The sequence below is a fragment of the Poecile atricapillus genome, chromosome 1 (assembly GCF_030490865.1).
Source record: "Poecile atricapillus isolate bPoeAtr1 chromosome 1, bPoeAtr1.hap1, whole genome shotgun sequence".
Lineage (NCBI taxonomy): Eukaryota > Metazoa > Chordata > Aves > Passeriformes > Paridae > Poecile > Poecile atricapillus.
Genome location: NC_081249.1, coordinates 10,633,663 through 10,649,196, shown reverse-complemented (window position 1 = coordinate 10,649,196; position 15,534 = coordinate 10,633,663). Strand labels below are relative to the sequence as shown.

Sequence of the window (15,534 nt, the reverse complement as noted above, 5' to 3'; positions counted from 1 at the left end):
CTAAATACAAAGTTTGCTATCTCAGCCCAGTCAGAAGCAATTGTAATAGATACTTAGGGTAATCAATAAGCCACTATTACTGTTGCTGGGAACTCTTAATCATCATGTTTACAGATACTTAATTAGCAGTTATAACACTAGAAAACAGACCAAGCTCTGGTTGTATGGCACTGACATCACTAGTTTGGTCTCCTGCTTGAAAAGCAGCTGAACCAGACGTGGGAGGATGCTTGCTGATGACTTTAAGATTTCACAGGATAGAAAATGACACTCTAGTCTCAATTAAGGTATTCATAGCCTTTAGGAAAAGTGTGTAAAATACCCCCTTATAACTGATTTGTAATATGAGGAAAAGGATTCTACAGTACATTTTTCTAAAAGAGAAGTGCTGGGAGGCATAGTCTTCCAAACAATGTGTCCTCTGCTCCAAAATACAATCAAGTCAGTCATTCTAGATAAAATTTGGCAGAGAAATTGAGTGAGAAAGTTCTATGTTGCCATGTGTTCTTTTCTTCAAAATGAAAAAAAAAAAAAAAAAGAAAGTACTCTATTTATAACTTAACTCTTACTTTTTCTAGAAAATTTACTTTCTTTTTATTTGACAAAATTTCTGAAAGTGAAATTTAAAAAAAAGGCATTTAAAGTTACACGTTGCCATTAATTACACACCAAAAATTATATTTACTTTCAGTGTGAATTACTGTTAAATGAGTAAAACAACCTTAATGTCAAAAACAACATTCCCATCACAACATGCAAAAGACTTTTAGCTGGGAACATTACATTTTTCCTGGTTATGTCATCACAGAACAGAACAAATGCCATTTGCCAGGTTCTTTTATTGATTTTAAACAGAGCACATCAAGGACAAGTGTACAACAGGGGAAGCATAACCTATTACACAGTAATGGATATTGCTAAAGGTTGCTTCATTACCTTTACGGGATGAGTAGCTGGTTTTTCCTTATATAAATGACACCCTTTAGACAAAACCTCTTCCACATTCGGCTGTTTAGCTTGCACTGCTGCTTCAGTTTCCTGAAAAATAAAAACACAGGCAGTCTAGATTAACCATAGCATAAGCAGTAAGACTGAATAGTCCTAAAACTCCATGGGAAGCCATAAAAGACAAGTAGACAAATTTCTGCTCAGAATTGGTGTGGGGGTAAATACAAGGATAGTGGCAGCTAAGGACAAAGGGGATCACCAGAAAAATCCAAAGCAAAGAGGGACAGAAAAGAGTAATGCTATCAAAATAAACAGTGTTAGGTCACTTCATCTTGAAGGTTTCAGTAAAATGAATAAAAAGCTAGCACAAATTCATAGTAAGAAAGACAGTCATGAGAAATCTCTATAAAGAGGCTCTGTTGTTTTGTTGGTTTTACACTACCAGCTGATGAAAAGTGCACTGGTTAATATTTTGTTCATACAGTACATGGCATTAAAACCATCTAATGAGATGCAACAATGATAGTGAGTTTAAAAAGATTAAAAAATTAACAGAAGACTGCAATTGCGAGTACTAAACTACCACTTAGGTAGTAAAAACACTTAGAAAAATTAATTTGAATGAAAACCACAGTAGTAGTGACAGTTCCTAAAGGTACAGGGAGACACCTACCATTAGCAATAACATCCTACTGAATTAACAACAGATATTCTGTAGCAATTTCTTTTTTATTCTGGGAATGTGTAATCTGTGTGTTAAAATAAGGAAATTCCAAATAACCTCTCCCAACACAAAGCAGCTTCATTCTGTCAGGCACTGAGCAAATAAATAATGGGCAAAACTCTATAATTAATACAAAAAAATCCAAACCTACTGAAAATTGTAGATTAAAAGAAAATCTGGAGTTCCAAGATTCATAGCTTATTTCATTTTTTTTTTTCTAGTAATATAAATGAAATAATACCTGAATTATCAAAATGATTTGGTTGGGGTCTTTTTGTTTTCCTCTCTCCTCACCCACATACTATATAGGTTGATTATCTTGTCCTAATCAGTCTTGCTGACTACCCACTAACTCTCCAGCTTAGTTTTCTGTCCACATTCTCGGTTATCATAAATGTGACAGATAAGCAGACAAGATTGTGTGCCAGGTATCACTATCTGAGCCAACACATCATTTTATTGGTGAAAATCTGCTGTTCTTTTTACTGCAATAAACCTGCTGAAATCTATGCAATTTTAAGTCTCAAGAAGGGGCCATTCTGCTCCTATGTTTAAACTTAACATATAAAGTATGTCTACACTGCTCCCTAAAACTTTACTCGCAAAATTTTATGAACAACCACTAAAAATAAAGGCTTAGTTTATTAAATGTCATCTTTAATTTTACTTTTCAAACACTCATATAATACTGTTGGTCAACAACAAATGAATTTAATTAAACTTTTGTCTGATTTCTTGCAATGATATTTCAAACATGTATCAATTTCATTTTTTTATTATGCATTTAAATGTTAATGAAATATAACTGTAAGGATTTATAGAGAATGAGCACTGAAAAGCAATGCACAGCAAAATTGGGATATGAGGCGGGTGAGAGTTTATTAACCTTTTGATAAAACCCTCATTAAAGTCTTATTTTCTTTCTGTTTCAATATTATGTTAACTTTCTACTTCCCTACTCAGCACATAAAGAAAAAAATAATAATCAAGGAGTGTTAATGAAGAGGTAATTTTCTTCCCATCTTAATGGAAGCTAGGCATTTTAATAATTGTTATTTAGTTCTTGTTTCATTATTTGTTTTGGTTTTTTTTTGTTTTTCTCTTTAAGCCATCTGCAGTATTTGGCTAATACTTTCTGTTGTGTAATTCTACATGTCTCAAACACTCATCTTCTTTCATGATAGCATCAGTTATCATAATAAATTCTGCAGCAGGAAAATCACATTACAACTCCCTATGGAGTCCAAGAATACTAAGAAAACTGTGGGTGTGCCTCTGCTGAGGGTTTAACCTGCAACATGAATGTGCCTTTGAAGTGGATTTCTTAATCCTCCCCCCTCAATGGACTTTGTTTTCCACCATGGACTGGTCTAGGAACACAGATACCATTTTCTTTCTGGCTGTAACCAGTGTGGAAGGTGTAATGTATTGAGTAGTTAAATCACTGATTCCTTCTGCTGTACAATTTTCTGCAGCTGCATGAACTAACCCTATATATTCTGACCTTTCAAATTCAGTGGCCTTGACCTAAACCAAAATGCATTGTGCTAGTCTATCCAATACAGCATGATGCTTTGAGAGATACGTGGCAATAAGAATAGAGGTAAGAGTACAGGGGCAAAAGAAGTTCTCAATATCTTGGCATTCGTTTGGACACTGCTGAAATTAACAGGTATCTTATCTGTCAGAGCAGCGAATACTTTGTCACCCACTAATCCCAACATATTATTTAAATTTATTTTAAGTAAGTGCACATCTGACATGAAATTGCTGTAGTAACTTTGAGGGAGCTCTTTGCCCAGTTCCTTGGTTGATGGGATAGCCCCTTGATGAATCCTGCCCAGTGAACAAGTTTCCAGCAATTTCAAATCCATTTGCTAAGTGACACCTGATTAATAGGGTTGACAGGCAAGAGAGTAGTTACAGGATTCTGTTCCATTATCTAATTCCCTAAGAGAAGAAAATGGTAATGACCACAATATAGCCTCCAATGGTTTGCACACAAAAAAGACCACGGTTATTATCTAGGCTGAGCAGGATGCAGGAGAACAGCATATTCCCAGAGCAGAGCCTGACCTCTCATCTTCATCACACAGGACAGGCTACTGCTAAAGTTAATAGGAATTTTAGATGCTCATTTCCACCAGTTTTTAGAGAATACCAAAGTCATATTTGTTTTAAAGTCCTGACCAAGTCCTCATTCACACTCACTTTGCTTGCTGTGGGAGGATGCAGAGCTGTCTCTGGGAGACAGAGCTGACTGCTGGAATTGCACAATTTATGAACTTCCTGGGAAAGCAATCGTAACGCTGCTTCTGGCTGGGTGATGAATATGCTAATTAAACTTTTCACACATATGGCAAATTAAAATACATCATCACTGGAAACTGCTGTTTCTCAAACATGTATAAACAAGAATCAGAGGCTGCCTTTTTTCCATGACACACTATCTATTAATTTTCAGTGGTGCTAAAGTAGTGCATCCAAACTGATGAAAGCCTGCTGCTGAATAAGCCACAATGGCTTCTGCATGTCCAACAACATGCCAACTCAACCTGCTGAACAAAATTACAGGCTGAAAGAGTGGCAAGGACACAAAAAGTGGACAAGTCCCATCTAGACTATGAAAGTCTATTGATACAGCCCAGAACTCAGAAAATTCATATTCCCTATCTGAAACCAATATATTGGCTAAACCCCTGGTGTGCATGCCAATGGAAGATAAAGTTTTATGACTTGGCATATGTTATTTCAAGAGATGGAAACTAGCCTAGCAGACACAGACAGGCTTTTTGACATATGCTGCACATATATTAGGAGGCCTGGTCAACTACCTATAAACATATCAGCACCATTTTTGACTGAGTATTGGTTTATATTCATCACTGATTCACCTTCTCTGATAACAGTGGTAACATTTCTGAGAGCAATTTCCCCATGAGCTTACATCCTTTGGACAGATTCTGCAGGGACAGTAGGAGAAGCTCAGGATAATTACATGTGTCTATACAGTGAAATACAATGGAATCATAATTATAGCATTCAAATAAAAAAATATAAATTTGAAATTAATATAGATAATTTGAAACACTGAGTTGTTACAAAACTTGTCGTTGTTTCAAGTTTCAAGTTGTTTCATGACCTCTTTAGCAAGACAGTATACTAAATGAAAATTAAAGAGGATAATATATTCACAGGAAAAGAGAAGCACTGAGCAATTTCCTTTTACTGATCAAGACAAGGCAGTGATGTGTAACAAGCAAATATAATAAATCTAAAATCTAAAACTGTTTGCATGCTTTTAATTTCAAACAAACTTTTATGAAATAACCAGATATAAATCTCCATATATATTTAACTTGATAATGGAAAACTACATTTAAATATGTTTTCCTTGTAATTTAGATATAGAAGAGCATAACTTGTAAAGAGAATTCTCAGAGATGGATCTCCTAATTTATGCACATGGAATCATTAGTGTTGGAAAAGACCACCACAATCAAGTCCAACTTTTGAAGCCTAAAGGTTTTAGCTTTTTAATTTATTTGTAGTTTTGTAGATTTTTAATATATAGTTTTATAGTTTCTAGAACTTTCTTACCTTTTTTCATACTTTAGAACAATACTAACTCTAACACATTATGTCACACTCTTGAAGTTCTGTTTAGTTTTATTTTCAAGAAAACAATTTCTAGCAAGGACATTTTGTTTTGCACCAGGGTTTGAGAGACAAAGGACCCTCTGGAGACACTCTAAGGTGCCCAAGGGTGGGTCACCACGGGAACTGTTCTCCTACTAGGTGTACCTGCTAGATAGACTAATTAATTAACCTTTCAAAAATTGTAGAAACCCTATGTTGCATTCATATCTGTATTTGTGCACCTGAAAGCTTTCAATAAAGAACTACTCCTTATGCTAGCACTTCAACACTGTTTGGAAAAGTTTTTCTTCTGATTCCAGGCAACACTTTGACCAAACACTATCATTTCAGCTAAACCATAGCATGAAATGCTTGGAACTTGAGCATCTTGAACACTTCCAGGACTGGTGACTCCACCACTTCCCTGGCAGCATATTCATCCCTGACCATCCTTTCAGTGCAAAATTATTTCTGATGTCCAACCTGAACCTCTCCTGGCTCAGCTTGAGGCCATTTCCTTTTGTCCTGTCACTGGTTTCCTGGGAGAAGAGAAAGATCCTCACGTGGCTACAACCTCCTTTTCAGGTAGTTTGAGAGACTGATAAGATCTTCCCTGAGCCTCCTTTTCTCAAAGCTAAACCACTGCAGCTCCCTCAGCTGCTCCTCACCAGACCTGTGCTCCAGACCCTTCCCCAGCTCCGCTGCCCTTCTCTGGACTCGCTCCAGACCCTCAGAGCCTTTCTTGTAGTGAGAGGCCCAAAACTGGACACAGCATTTGAGGTGTGGCCTCAGCAGTGCCGAGTCCAGGGGGACAATCCCTGCCCTGCTGCTGCTGCCACACCATTGCTGATCCAGCCCAGGTGCCTTTGGCCTTCCTGGCCCCTGGGCACACCTGGCTCATGTCCAGCTGCTGTTGACCAGCAAACCCAGCTCCTTTTCTCTGGGCACATTTCCAGCCACTCTTCCCCCAGCAGTTCTGCCTGGAGTTGTTGTGACCCCAGTACAGGATCCAGCACTTGGCCTTGTTGAGACTGTGGCCTCAGCCCATTGCCCCAGCATGTCCAGATACCTCTGCAGAGCCTTCCTGCCCCCCAGAAGATCAACACTCCTGCCCAACTCAGTGTTGTCTGCATACTGCAAACATTTCTCCCTTTTAGACAAGTGAATTCCATCTTTCTCCAATAGGCCTGGTGCTGTATAAACTACCCCATGACCAAAAAGGCCAGCATTTCCTCAATGACAACAATCTTTAGGCCATAGAGTGATCAAGTGGGCTCTCCCAAACCTTTCAGCATTCCTCTCTGCTATCCAAGAGATTGAGGGAAACCACCTCTGTTCTTGTCCTTTCAACCAGTCATCCCAGGGACCTGAAGTCCCTTTTTGATTGCTCTAGAACTTTTTGAAGCTGCTGACTTGGACAACCAGAAGCGTTTAATAATCAAAGTTTAGGCAGTCTCTCAACCATATCTCTTATCTGGACCCCAGGGAGGCAAAAGACTTCCTTGTGTGATGGATGCAGTTTGTATACAGGGCCCTCAATTCCTCTTGGAAGGAGTAACCTACATTATCTTTCTTTATTAACAGCTGTAAATGTGAAATTCCAGCAAACATTCACATCTATCTTTCAAGTACCATTCCTACACATTCAAGAAAAGCTATAAAGAAATGGTGAGATTCTGAGTGCCTCATTTTTTCCTCACATGCATAAAAAACCTAAAAAAGGTCAGTAGATAGAAAACAAGTATATATTCCCATTTTCAAGAATTCTGATTCTAAAACAGTGACCTCATTTTTTCCTTTGACTCAGCTCTGCATATTCCCATTCATGAAGCAGGATAACAAAGTAAAGCATCACAAAGAAGAATGGTCAGAGGAGACTTAATTAAAATACATCAAAGTTCAGCTACACCACAGTAAACATCAGCTCTTGATGGCAGGTCAGATAGTACAGTCAACAGCATTCTTGAGAGTCACTTTAGATATTATATTATAGATACACAGAAATTATATATTATTTAATTTTATCTAATATATATTTATAATTTATAGATATTTATTTTTACTCTAAAAGTGCAAATTTAATGATTACATAAAATAATAATACTTTCCCCGTTACATTAACTGACTGATCTTTTAAATGTGTGAGAATAAAATTTGATCCCAAGCCCATGTTTGAAGTTATCTTAATGCAGAAGAGAATATTGTGAGATAAATTCAGCTTTATAAAGTATGCAAATAAAAGACATCTGATTTTAATGAGAATCTGGAAAATTGATACATCTATAACTCTTGACCTATGTGGAAAATATTTGAAATCCTTACACAGAAAAGACCAGTACATGAAGGACCTCTGTTTTCTAAAAGTGCAGTTTTAGGGTTTATAACTACTTTGTAAACCTATGAGTGCAGCCTTTGTGCAGTTCATAAAATATGCCAACAAAATACCTTTAAAAACTTGGTGTGGTGTTAATCATTCTGTTCCCTCCAATATGTCATAGTCCTAGTACTGGAAAAGGAAAGGAAATAAAAGAGCAAGGAAATCCTCCACGAAGAAATGGAACTAAGATGATCCCAAAATTTAAGCCATGCAAAGCACCTGAAATTGCAAACCCTACCACTCTGCAGAGTGAAATGCTTTATCCAAAGCATGTTTTCCTGCTGGCTATCAGAAATTTGTGAGCTTTTTCTGTACTTCTAGAGGAGATGAAATATAGTAATTTTTCCCCACACAGAGAAATCACTATCTATCCATTGCAGCTGTCTGTTCTGAAAAGGAAATTTCCTGGAGGTACTGAAGATAGATGAAATTATTAGCTGTAAAGACATAACCTGCAGATACAGTGTATGAAAACAATTTGGCTATGGTGGTCATATACCAATAAAGCACAGTTAATCATCCAGTTGGACTGCAAAAAGGTGCAGTCAGAAGAATTCTTTGAGATTTGATGTGATTCAGAATATTCTGTTTTGAGACTGTACAGGACACAGGATGATATAGCTGCTTGTGTTCCACCAAGACTGCAGATCCTCTTTTATTTCCAGTGCATAATAAAAAAGAGATAATTACAAACCCAAAGAACTGACAGAGAAAAAGGAAATTTGGCAGAAAAATAAAATGAGAAATTCATGCAAGAAAATACGGGAAGTCACAATAATTTTACTAGACATCTCTTAGTGTTCTGTGTTCTCAGATGCTAAAAAATAGCAGCTTTGGTGGAAGAAAGGTTATTTGGATTGGCACAGTAGCAGATATGGGGCGCACAACAGGCACTTTGGCAAGTGAAATTTGGTGATAATTATGAAAAATATTGGGTCATGAAAATTGTTTATTTCTTCTTGTAAACAGGAAAGAGAAATCAGAATTTATTCCTTTATTCTCTCTTATTGTACAAATAATGAAGTTTTATTCAATAAACTGATTTAAAAAATAATTTAACTTGTGATGGAAGCTTTGATGTATTTATTTATTTTACCATCAAATTCTTGGTTGCTTATTATTCTCATTCTTAGTTTCTCATTTGCTTATCTGCAAATTTTCATTCTCTTTTCAAGTTTAGTAGAAGAATCATTTTCAGAGGAGTTTCTGGCTATAAATAGGGATTAGAAAAGGAATCAAAATCAAAATCTGTTACTGGTCTAGCATTGGTTTGTTGATTGTAACATGTTTTTAGATATGCTTATCTTCTGGAATTAGTCTTTCATAAATCATTTTAAAAGAATGTGCATGAGCATGTATTTCTACCGTTTATCTTCCAATAGTTTCACTGGAAGGAATGGCAAAGACTGCTCCAATAAGTTACTTTAGCTGCCGAAGCAGAAATAAATTCCAGTAAATAAGATTTATGTTCTTATAGTATGGAAAGAATGCTCTTGACTCATTTTCAACTGCCTGGTTTACAAACGAAAATGAAGAAGTTATATCCACACTCTGGGTGGTGGCACTTTTGCTTTAATTTCCATAAATAAGTTGATCTTTTTAGAATTGCAACAATTGATTTCATCTGGAAAAAAAAAAACAAACCCAAAAACACGATTACAAAGAATGGAAAGAACTAGTAAGCAAATGCTATTCAGCAGGGCCCAGGTTTACACAGATGTATTAAGTATAGCTGGAATGAACCCAATCTGCTCCATAGCAGCCTGGATGGCACTGTGCATTTACAACAAAAACGGTGTTGATAACACAGTTATCTTTTAGCTGTTGCTGAGCAGCACTGACACAAACTCAAGGCCTTCTCTGTTCTCCTGCTGCTCCAGCAGCAAACAGCTGGAGGTGCACAACAAACTGAGAGGGGACACAGTGGCAACAGCTGACCCCATCTGACCAAAGGGATATCGCAGACCATGCGACCTAATGCTTAGCAATAAAAGCTGTGGGGAAGGATGAAAGGGGGACATCTGGAGTAAAAGAGTTTGTCTTCCCAAGACAAATGAGGCCAGCTTTCCTGGAAATGGTTGAACACCTGCCTGCCCTCTGGAGCTGGTGAATTATTTCCTTCTTTGCTTTGCTTGCATGGGCAGGTTTGTTTTACCTGGTAAACTGTCCTTATGTCATAAGTTTATGTCACCAGTTTTCTCTTCTTTGCTTTTATGGTTCTTAAGGTTTTTTTACCCATCCCACTGGGAAGGTAAGGACAGGGGAGGGAGAGTGGTGAGCAAGCAGCTGTGTGGGGCTGAGCTGCCTGCCATCATTAACCCACAACAACAGCTTAGAAATTATTCCCACCTGTCCTGCCAAGCATCCTGAAATGCAAAATTTTTCCAGTGAAATGCATTGACTGTCTTGACAAGAACCCCTCACAAGAGTTAAGATTTACAGCACTATACCCAATATCAAAATTGCATTTACTTGGACGTTTAGCACAAAATCTGCAACAGAACTGAGCAATTTCCACATTATCACTAACTTTAGTGTGAGAAGGAACTAAGATCACATTAGACATATATTTTTATTTTTACTTAAATCAGAAAGTAAAAAAAAAAAAAAATTCTTTTGCTCAAATATCAGCCAAAATAATATCAGCCAAATCAAATATTCAAATATCTATCAGGTACCAAAAATTTACATAATTTGCTACGTACAAAAACATCTGAAGACATACATTGCTTGTTTCTAATATTTATTACATAGCAATGAATTCAAAGCAAAGGAAGCCAAAGCTAATAGGAACTTGTGCAGCTGTAAATGTTCATTTGAATGAGCTCTTCTTCAGGTTCCAGTATTTTAAATTACTTGTGATCAGTAGAGAAAAAATATGTCATCTTACAAAAGAAGAGTTACTGTTTTATAAATAGTAATATCAAGAATATATCCTAGACCTTTCATGAACTGTGTTTTGAACAGATAGAATGTTTTCTTTTAAGAACATATGAAAAAGTTGGTGAGAATGTTAGAAAACCATTTTGTTGAATAGGAGAGGAAATTTCCTATCTTAGAAAACCTAACTACACTGAAGAGAGCTCTAGTTTTGGTATTGACTTCATTAGAGCCTTGGTAAACTGCCCTGTCATTTCTTTAAGTATGCTTTTGCATTTATTTGTTTGCTTATATTAAGCACACTTTGAAGAGTACCTGAGCTGTTATCAGTCATACAAGGAGGAAGCCAAAAACCAAAGCTGAGGTACTTTATCACTGACTTCTAACCAACTCACCCACACTTCTAAAAAGCTTATGTTTTCAACAATGAAATCACATCTTGATTTATTATCCATTATTTCAAATAAAAACATTACTACACATCAAATACTTGATTATCTTTCCAAAATCTTTCCTTTCCTGAGATGCTGATACACAGTGCTTGTGATCCATCCTTATAACTGCAAAGTCTGTTATATATTAATTTTATAAGGATTACTTATGGGGAAAGTTTTGCCATATTTTCACAATACACCTGCAGCTGATATTGTTTAATATTCTTTCAATTGGAAAAGATTTCTTCAGAAGAGATTTGGACACGCTGTTTAAAATTTACATGTTCAAATTCACAAACAAAATATTGATCAGGTTGCTCCTCTAAGTCCCATAAGAAAATTTTAGGGAAGAGTCATAGCTGATTTAGGCACCAAATATCAAGATATAGATAGTTTAAATTTCATCATCAGAAGTTTTCCCAGTTCAGCCTTTTGCCAAATCAGGCATTGATGGCAGAGTATGAGACAGATCTCTGAGGTACATATTCCTAATATGCTCTTACAGACAAATTACACTACCTCTTATTATATATAAACCTATTCCTTTAAAAATATATTAGTAAAATGAAAAGGTAAATCAGTAAAGTGTTAAAATCTGACTTATCTGAGCCTAGATTGTCAAGAAAAAACTGACAAATGATGACTGATGGTTGAAAAGTACAGCCATGTCCATTTGACATTTTCATCCTCTCCAGTGGGGTAATTTTCTTTTATTTATCTAGAATTAAGTTTGCTACTCCTCAGTCATGCTCTTTTTTTATGTTCTGATTTAAAGTTGTCAAGTATATAATGAAGTCATTGACAAGACTTGACAGCCTTCTTATTGTCATTCAAAGTTATCAGGGACAAAATCCAAATACATGTAATTTTTTAAGAAATAAAGAGTTTTGTTTGTTTTGTTAAAGATGGCCAGTCTTTATCTGCCAAAAATAAACTTAATATGCTATTTAAAACATATGACAGGTGACCACCACAGAGAGTAAATAGATATAAATTCTACACCCAGAGAGAATTTGAAGTAGTATAAGCAAAAATCAAGGCTGTATAAACCTTGGAAAAGGACTCGAGTGTAGAGGAGTACAGGTGGAGTGAGTGATGACCCAGAGGTAAGGAGGGAGTAAAGGGAAAAAAGAGATTGGGAAACTCAGTAAGCAGGGAGAAAGGACCAATGACATTGCAATAGGATTTGGAGTTGAAGGTTCCTGGAAAATATAAAGTGGTTTGTTACATGATCTGGAGATGATGATTGGAAGGGGTCATCAGGGTTTTCAGTGAGCTAGATGTAGAAATATGAATTTCTGCCAACTCACTTCCTATCCAGAAGTGCAATTTCTCCATCCATTCCTTAAATGGGACTTGCATTTCTGCCCATCCCTTCCATGTCCTCATCATCTATAATAACCTAAATCTGTCACAATCACCCTGAAAAAATGTTTTCCAGGGGAAATGGCAGTGCTGAAGTAAAGACCAGAAAGAATGCCCAGAAAGTGCAGCTTTAACCTCCTCCTATGGTTAGAAGGAGGTTTGATGACTCCTAAGGCTTTCAACAGAGAGGAGGAGGAGGATCAGACACTACCACCTCCCTCCTTTCCTCATATCCTTCCTTCCATCCCACACATCCTGAGCTCTCCTGCAGAGGTGAGGAGCACCAGCTGCAGATGTTGGTAGAACATGAGTGATGGGGTTGTCTCTTCAGGTTGGAATAGAGCAGCTTCAGTTCCTCTTTTATCAGCAGCGGAACTGGAATCAGTCTGAGCATTCCAGGCCTTTTTTTTCCTGAAAATAGTAAATCATTGCAGTGGCAAGGAATTTGTGAAAGTATTAAATGTAAATGAGCCCTATGTAAATGTATGCAATGGTAATATGCATATTATTAAAATAAAGTCCAAAAATGCAAAAGAAGAAAACCTAAACACTGTTTACTTGAAGTATGCCTTTACTACACTGTGCAGCCTGCTCAACCAGACAGAGACAGAGAGGAATATGGAATAAGGTTGGGTAAATATCTGTATTTTCATTTCCCTGTAAGAAGTTTTGTATGTACTTTTGACATTTGCTGCCATTGACCATGGGAAAAAAAAAGTCAGAGATAAAAAAAAAAAAGCTTCTGTTTAATGCACACTTTGACCTAAACGAATTAATGAACCTTTTCCACTAATTTAGCATTAATTCAACAATCAAAAAGTATTGATTTTAAGAATATAATAGATAACTAAGAAGGAGAAACAGCACTTAAAATAGAGAATATATAGAATATAGAATTCATCCTTTGTTTTCTGGACTACCACTAGTCAAACTTCAAAATTAAAGTACACAAATTCTTGGCAAGATTAGAGTATTTTCCAGGACTTTTTTAAAGACTACAAAAAAAAAAAAAATACTGTTCAATTCCTTCTTCAGCATTTCTGTTCTTTCAAAATTTTGTTTTTGAAGTAGGAATTTAGTAAAAATATCACACTGCCTCAGAAACTTGGAATGTTTTAGATGGAAAAAAATAATTGAAAATGTTACTAAATGAAGATTGTTCTCAGTAATAAAAGCTATCAGAGGTACTAGATACTTCTTTTCTAGGTTAACTAAGGTGTTTCTGGACTGCAGGATGGTAGAGCAGAAGAAAACAAGTTTTATTATGGTAATTGAGCAGAGCTAAAGAAATATGCAAATTTAATTTTTCAGAAGACTTAGACTGTTTGACTTTATAAAAACACTGACCATTAGATTTCAAACACTAAATAACAAAGTAAATAATCCACAGTAACAGCAAAAATTTATAAGCAACCAAAACCATATAAGCATTAGTCTATTTGTAAGCTTCTCTTATCTTACTAGACAACACACTCTTCATTCTTTACATATTTGGGGTTCTAAAATTGTTTTTGGCTAATAGTATTTTGTTGACTACATCACAACACAATGAAACAGCTTTATTATGTACATATTAGAAAGAAGGTGTGTTTTTTTTTTTTTTCTCTAAAAAAGCTTTTAACTCCCACTTAAAGTATTTTTCTAAAGCCTTAGCACATCACAAATGTTACACAGACTACATTTAAAAAGTGCAATCTGACTGTAACAGATTGCAAAATGTTAATTTTATCTTAGTCACAGTTTCAGTAGGCTGTAATAGGAAAGTTTTTACTTCTGGTCTGTCTTATCCAGTCATTTCAATTTTTATATACTTACAAAAACCCTATTATTCTCACTCTGTTGTTCCAAAAACACCATGAATTTAACCATGTTTCGAAGACTTCTAGGGTTCTTCCTCTAAGTCAGACATCTGGGAATCAATAATCAAAACTCTCAATGACTTGGGGTCCTGTCATAAATAGAATTGGGATTGAACAGGACTATGAGGAAATAAATATTTAGAGGAAAAGAAAACTGGGAAAAATCAAGAAAAAAAAGTTGGTTAGATTTTCTGAAGGTATTTTCTTAAGCTGTCAAATAGAGCAGCATCACTTCCAAGGTTCTCTTTTTTTTCTTACAATTGAAGTAAACAACTCTCAGCAGAACAGTCAGTAGGATGATATAAAGGTCAGTATTTGCACAACTTCCTTGAGCCATAACTTTGGAGCTCCACAATTGTTGATGCCGTAGGCAAAGCTGTTTCAAAGTGTAAAGTATAGGTCTACATCCACATGTTCAGAATAATGTATCCCTAAAAGGTTTAAGTATATTAAATCTGGATGACTGGATCAGAATAAACACATTTCAAAGTGCTCATGTATGTCCTTAAATGTTCCATTAAAGAGACAATGCAGAAGCGACTATAACTTCCATTATAGCAACATTTGCCACCAACTTAGACTCTGATTATCTGACTTAGCCAAAAAAAGCTTGTGATTAAAGATAATCACATTAGTATCAGGACCAAAAAATAATTGCTTTGACCACTGCAATAATTGCTTTTTGAACTACTACTAATTAGATACTCCATATTTACTTTCTTGTCTGAAATAGAGCAACAGTACTGATGGTCAGCTAACAGGGTTTAGGAAATAACTTAATTAGTGTCTCTTAATACAGTAGCAGATCTCTCTCTAGTTTGGCAAGCAAAACAGTGACAGAAAGATGGAGTTAAATAAGCTCAGCTGAGGAAAAATGTGCAGGCTTTTAACTCAACCGTTGAAGTAATTTACCAGGAGATGTGGATGACTGTTCATATGATGAAATTAGAAACCAGTCTTGGTTGGTTTGGTTTCATCTGGGATTTTTTAATTATTATTTTTGAGAGAAGTGTGTTGCTGTTCAAGCAGAAAATAAGCCAGAAAACTGAGAGGATGACTTTATAGAGCAGGTCTGATGGGATGACCAGAGTAACATCTTCTGACCTTACACTGAACCAACTACACTAATTCTATGCGTATCGCACAGACAACACATTGTTGACTTTTCAAAGGCAGCTGCAGGGTTGCCATACTGCATGCAGGGTTTGTAACTGTTTCTGTATTAATATTTCATACAATATTTTAATAGCCCAGCAGTATTTGTGGGCTTGTTTTTGGGGCTCTTTCTAATATTAACTTTTTTTAGCT

General features: G+C 36.0%; 1 protein-coding gene across 4 annotated transcripts in view; it reads right to left on the bottom strand.

Annotated features, from left to right (window-relative positions):
- The window catches only part of DMD (dystrophin), a 1,141,085-nt gene that overhangs the window by 342,693 nt on the left and 782,858 nt on the right, over positions 1-15,534 (bottom strand). For all 4 annotated transcript variants that reach the window (XM_058829412.1, XM_058829411.1, XM_058829410.1 and 1 more), the window contains one exon: positions 937-1,038. In XM_058829412.1, the coding sequence (XP_058685395.1) occupies positions 937-1,038 (102 nt within the window). The remainder of the gene's footprint in view (positions 1-936; positions 1,039-15,534) is intronic.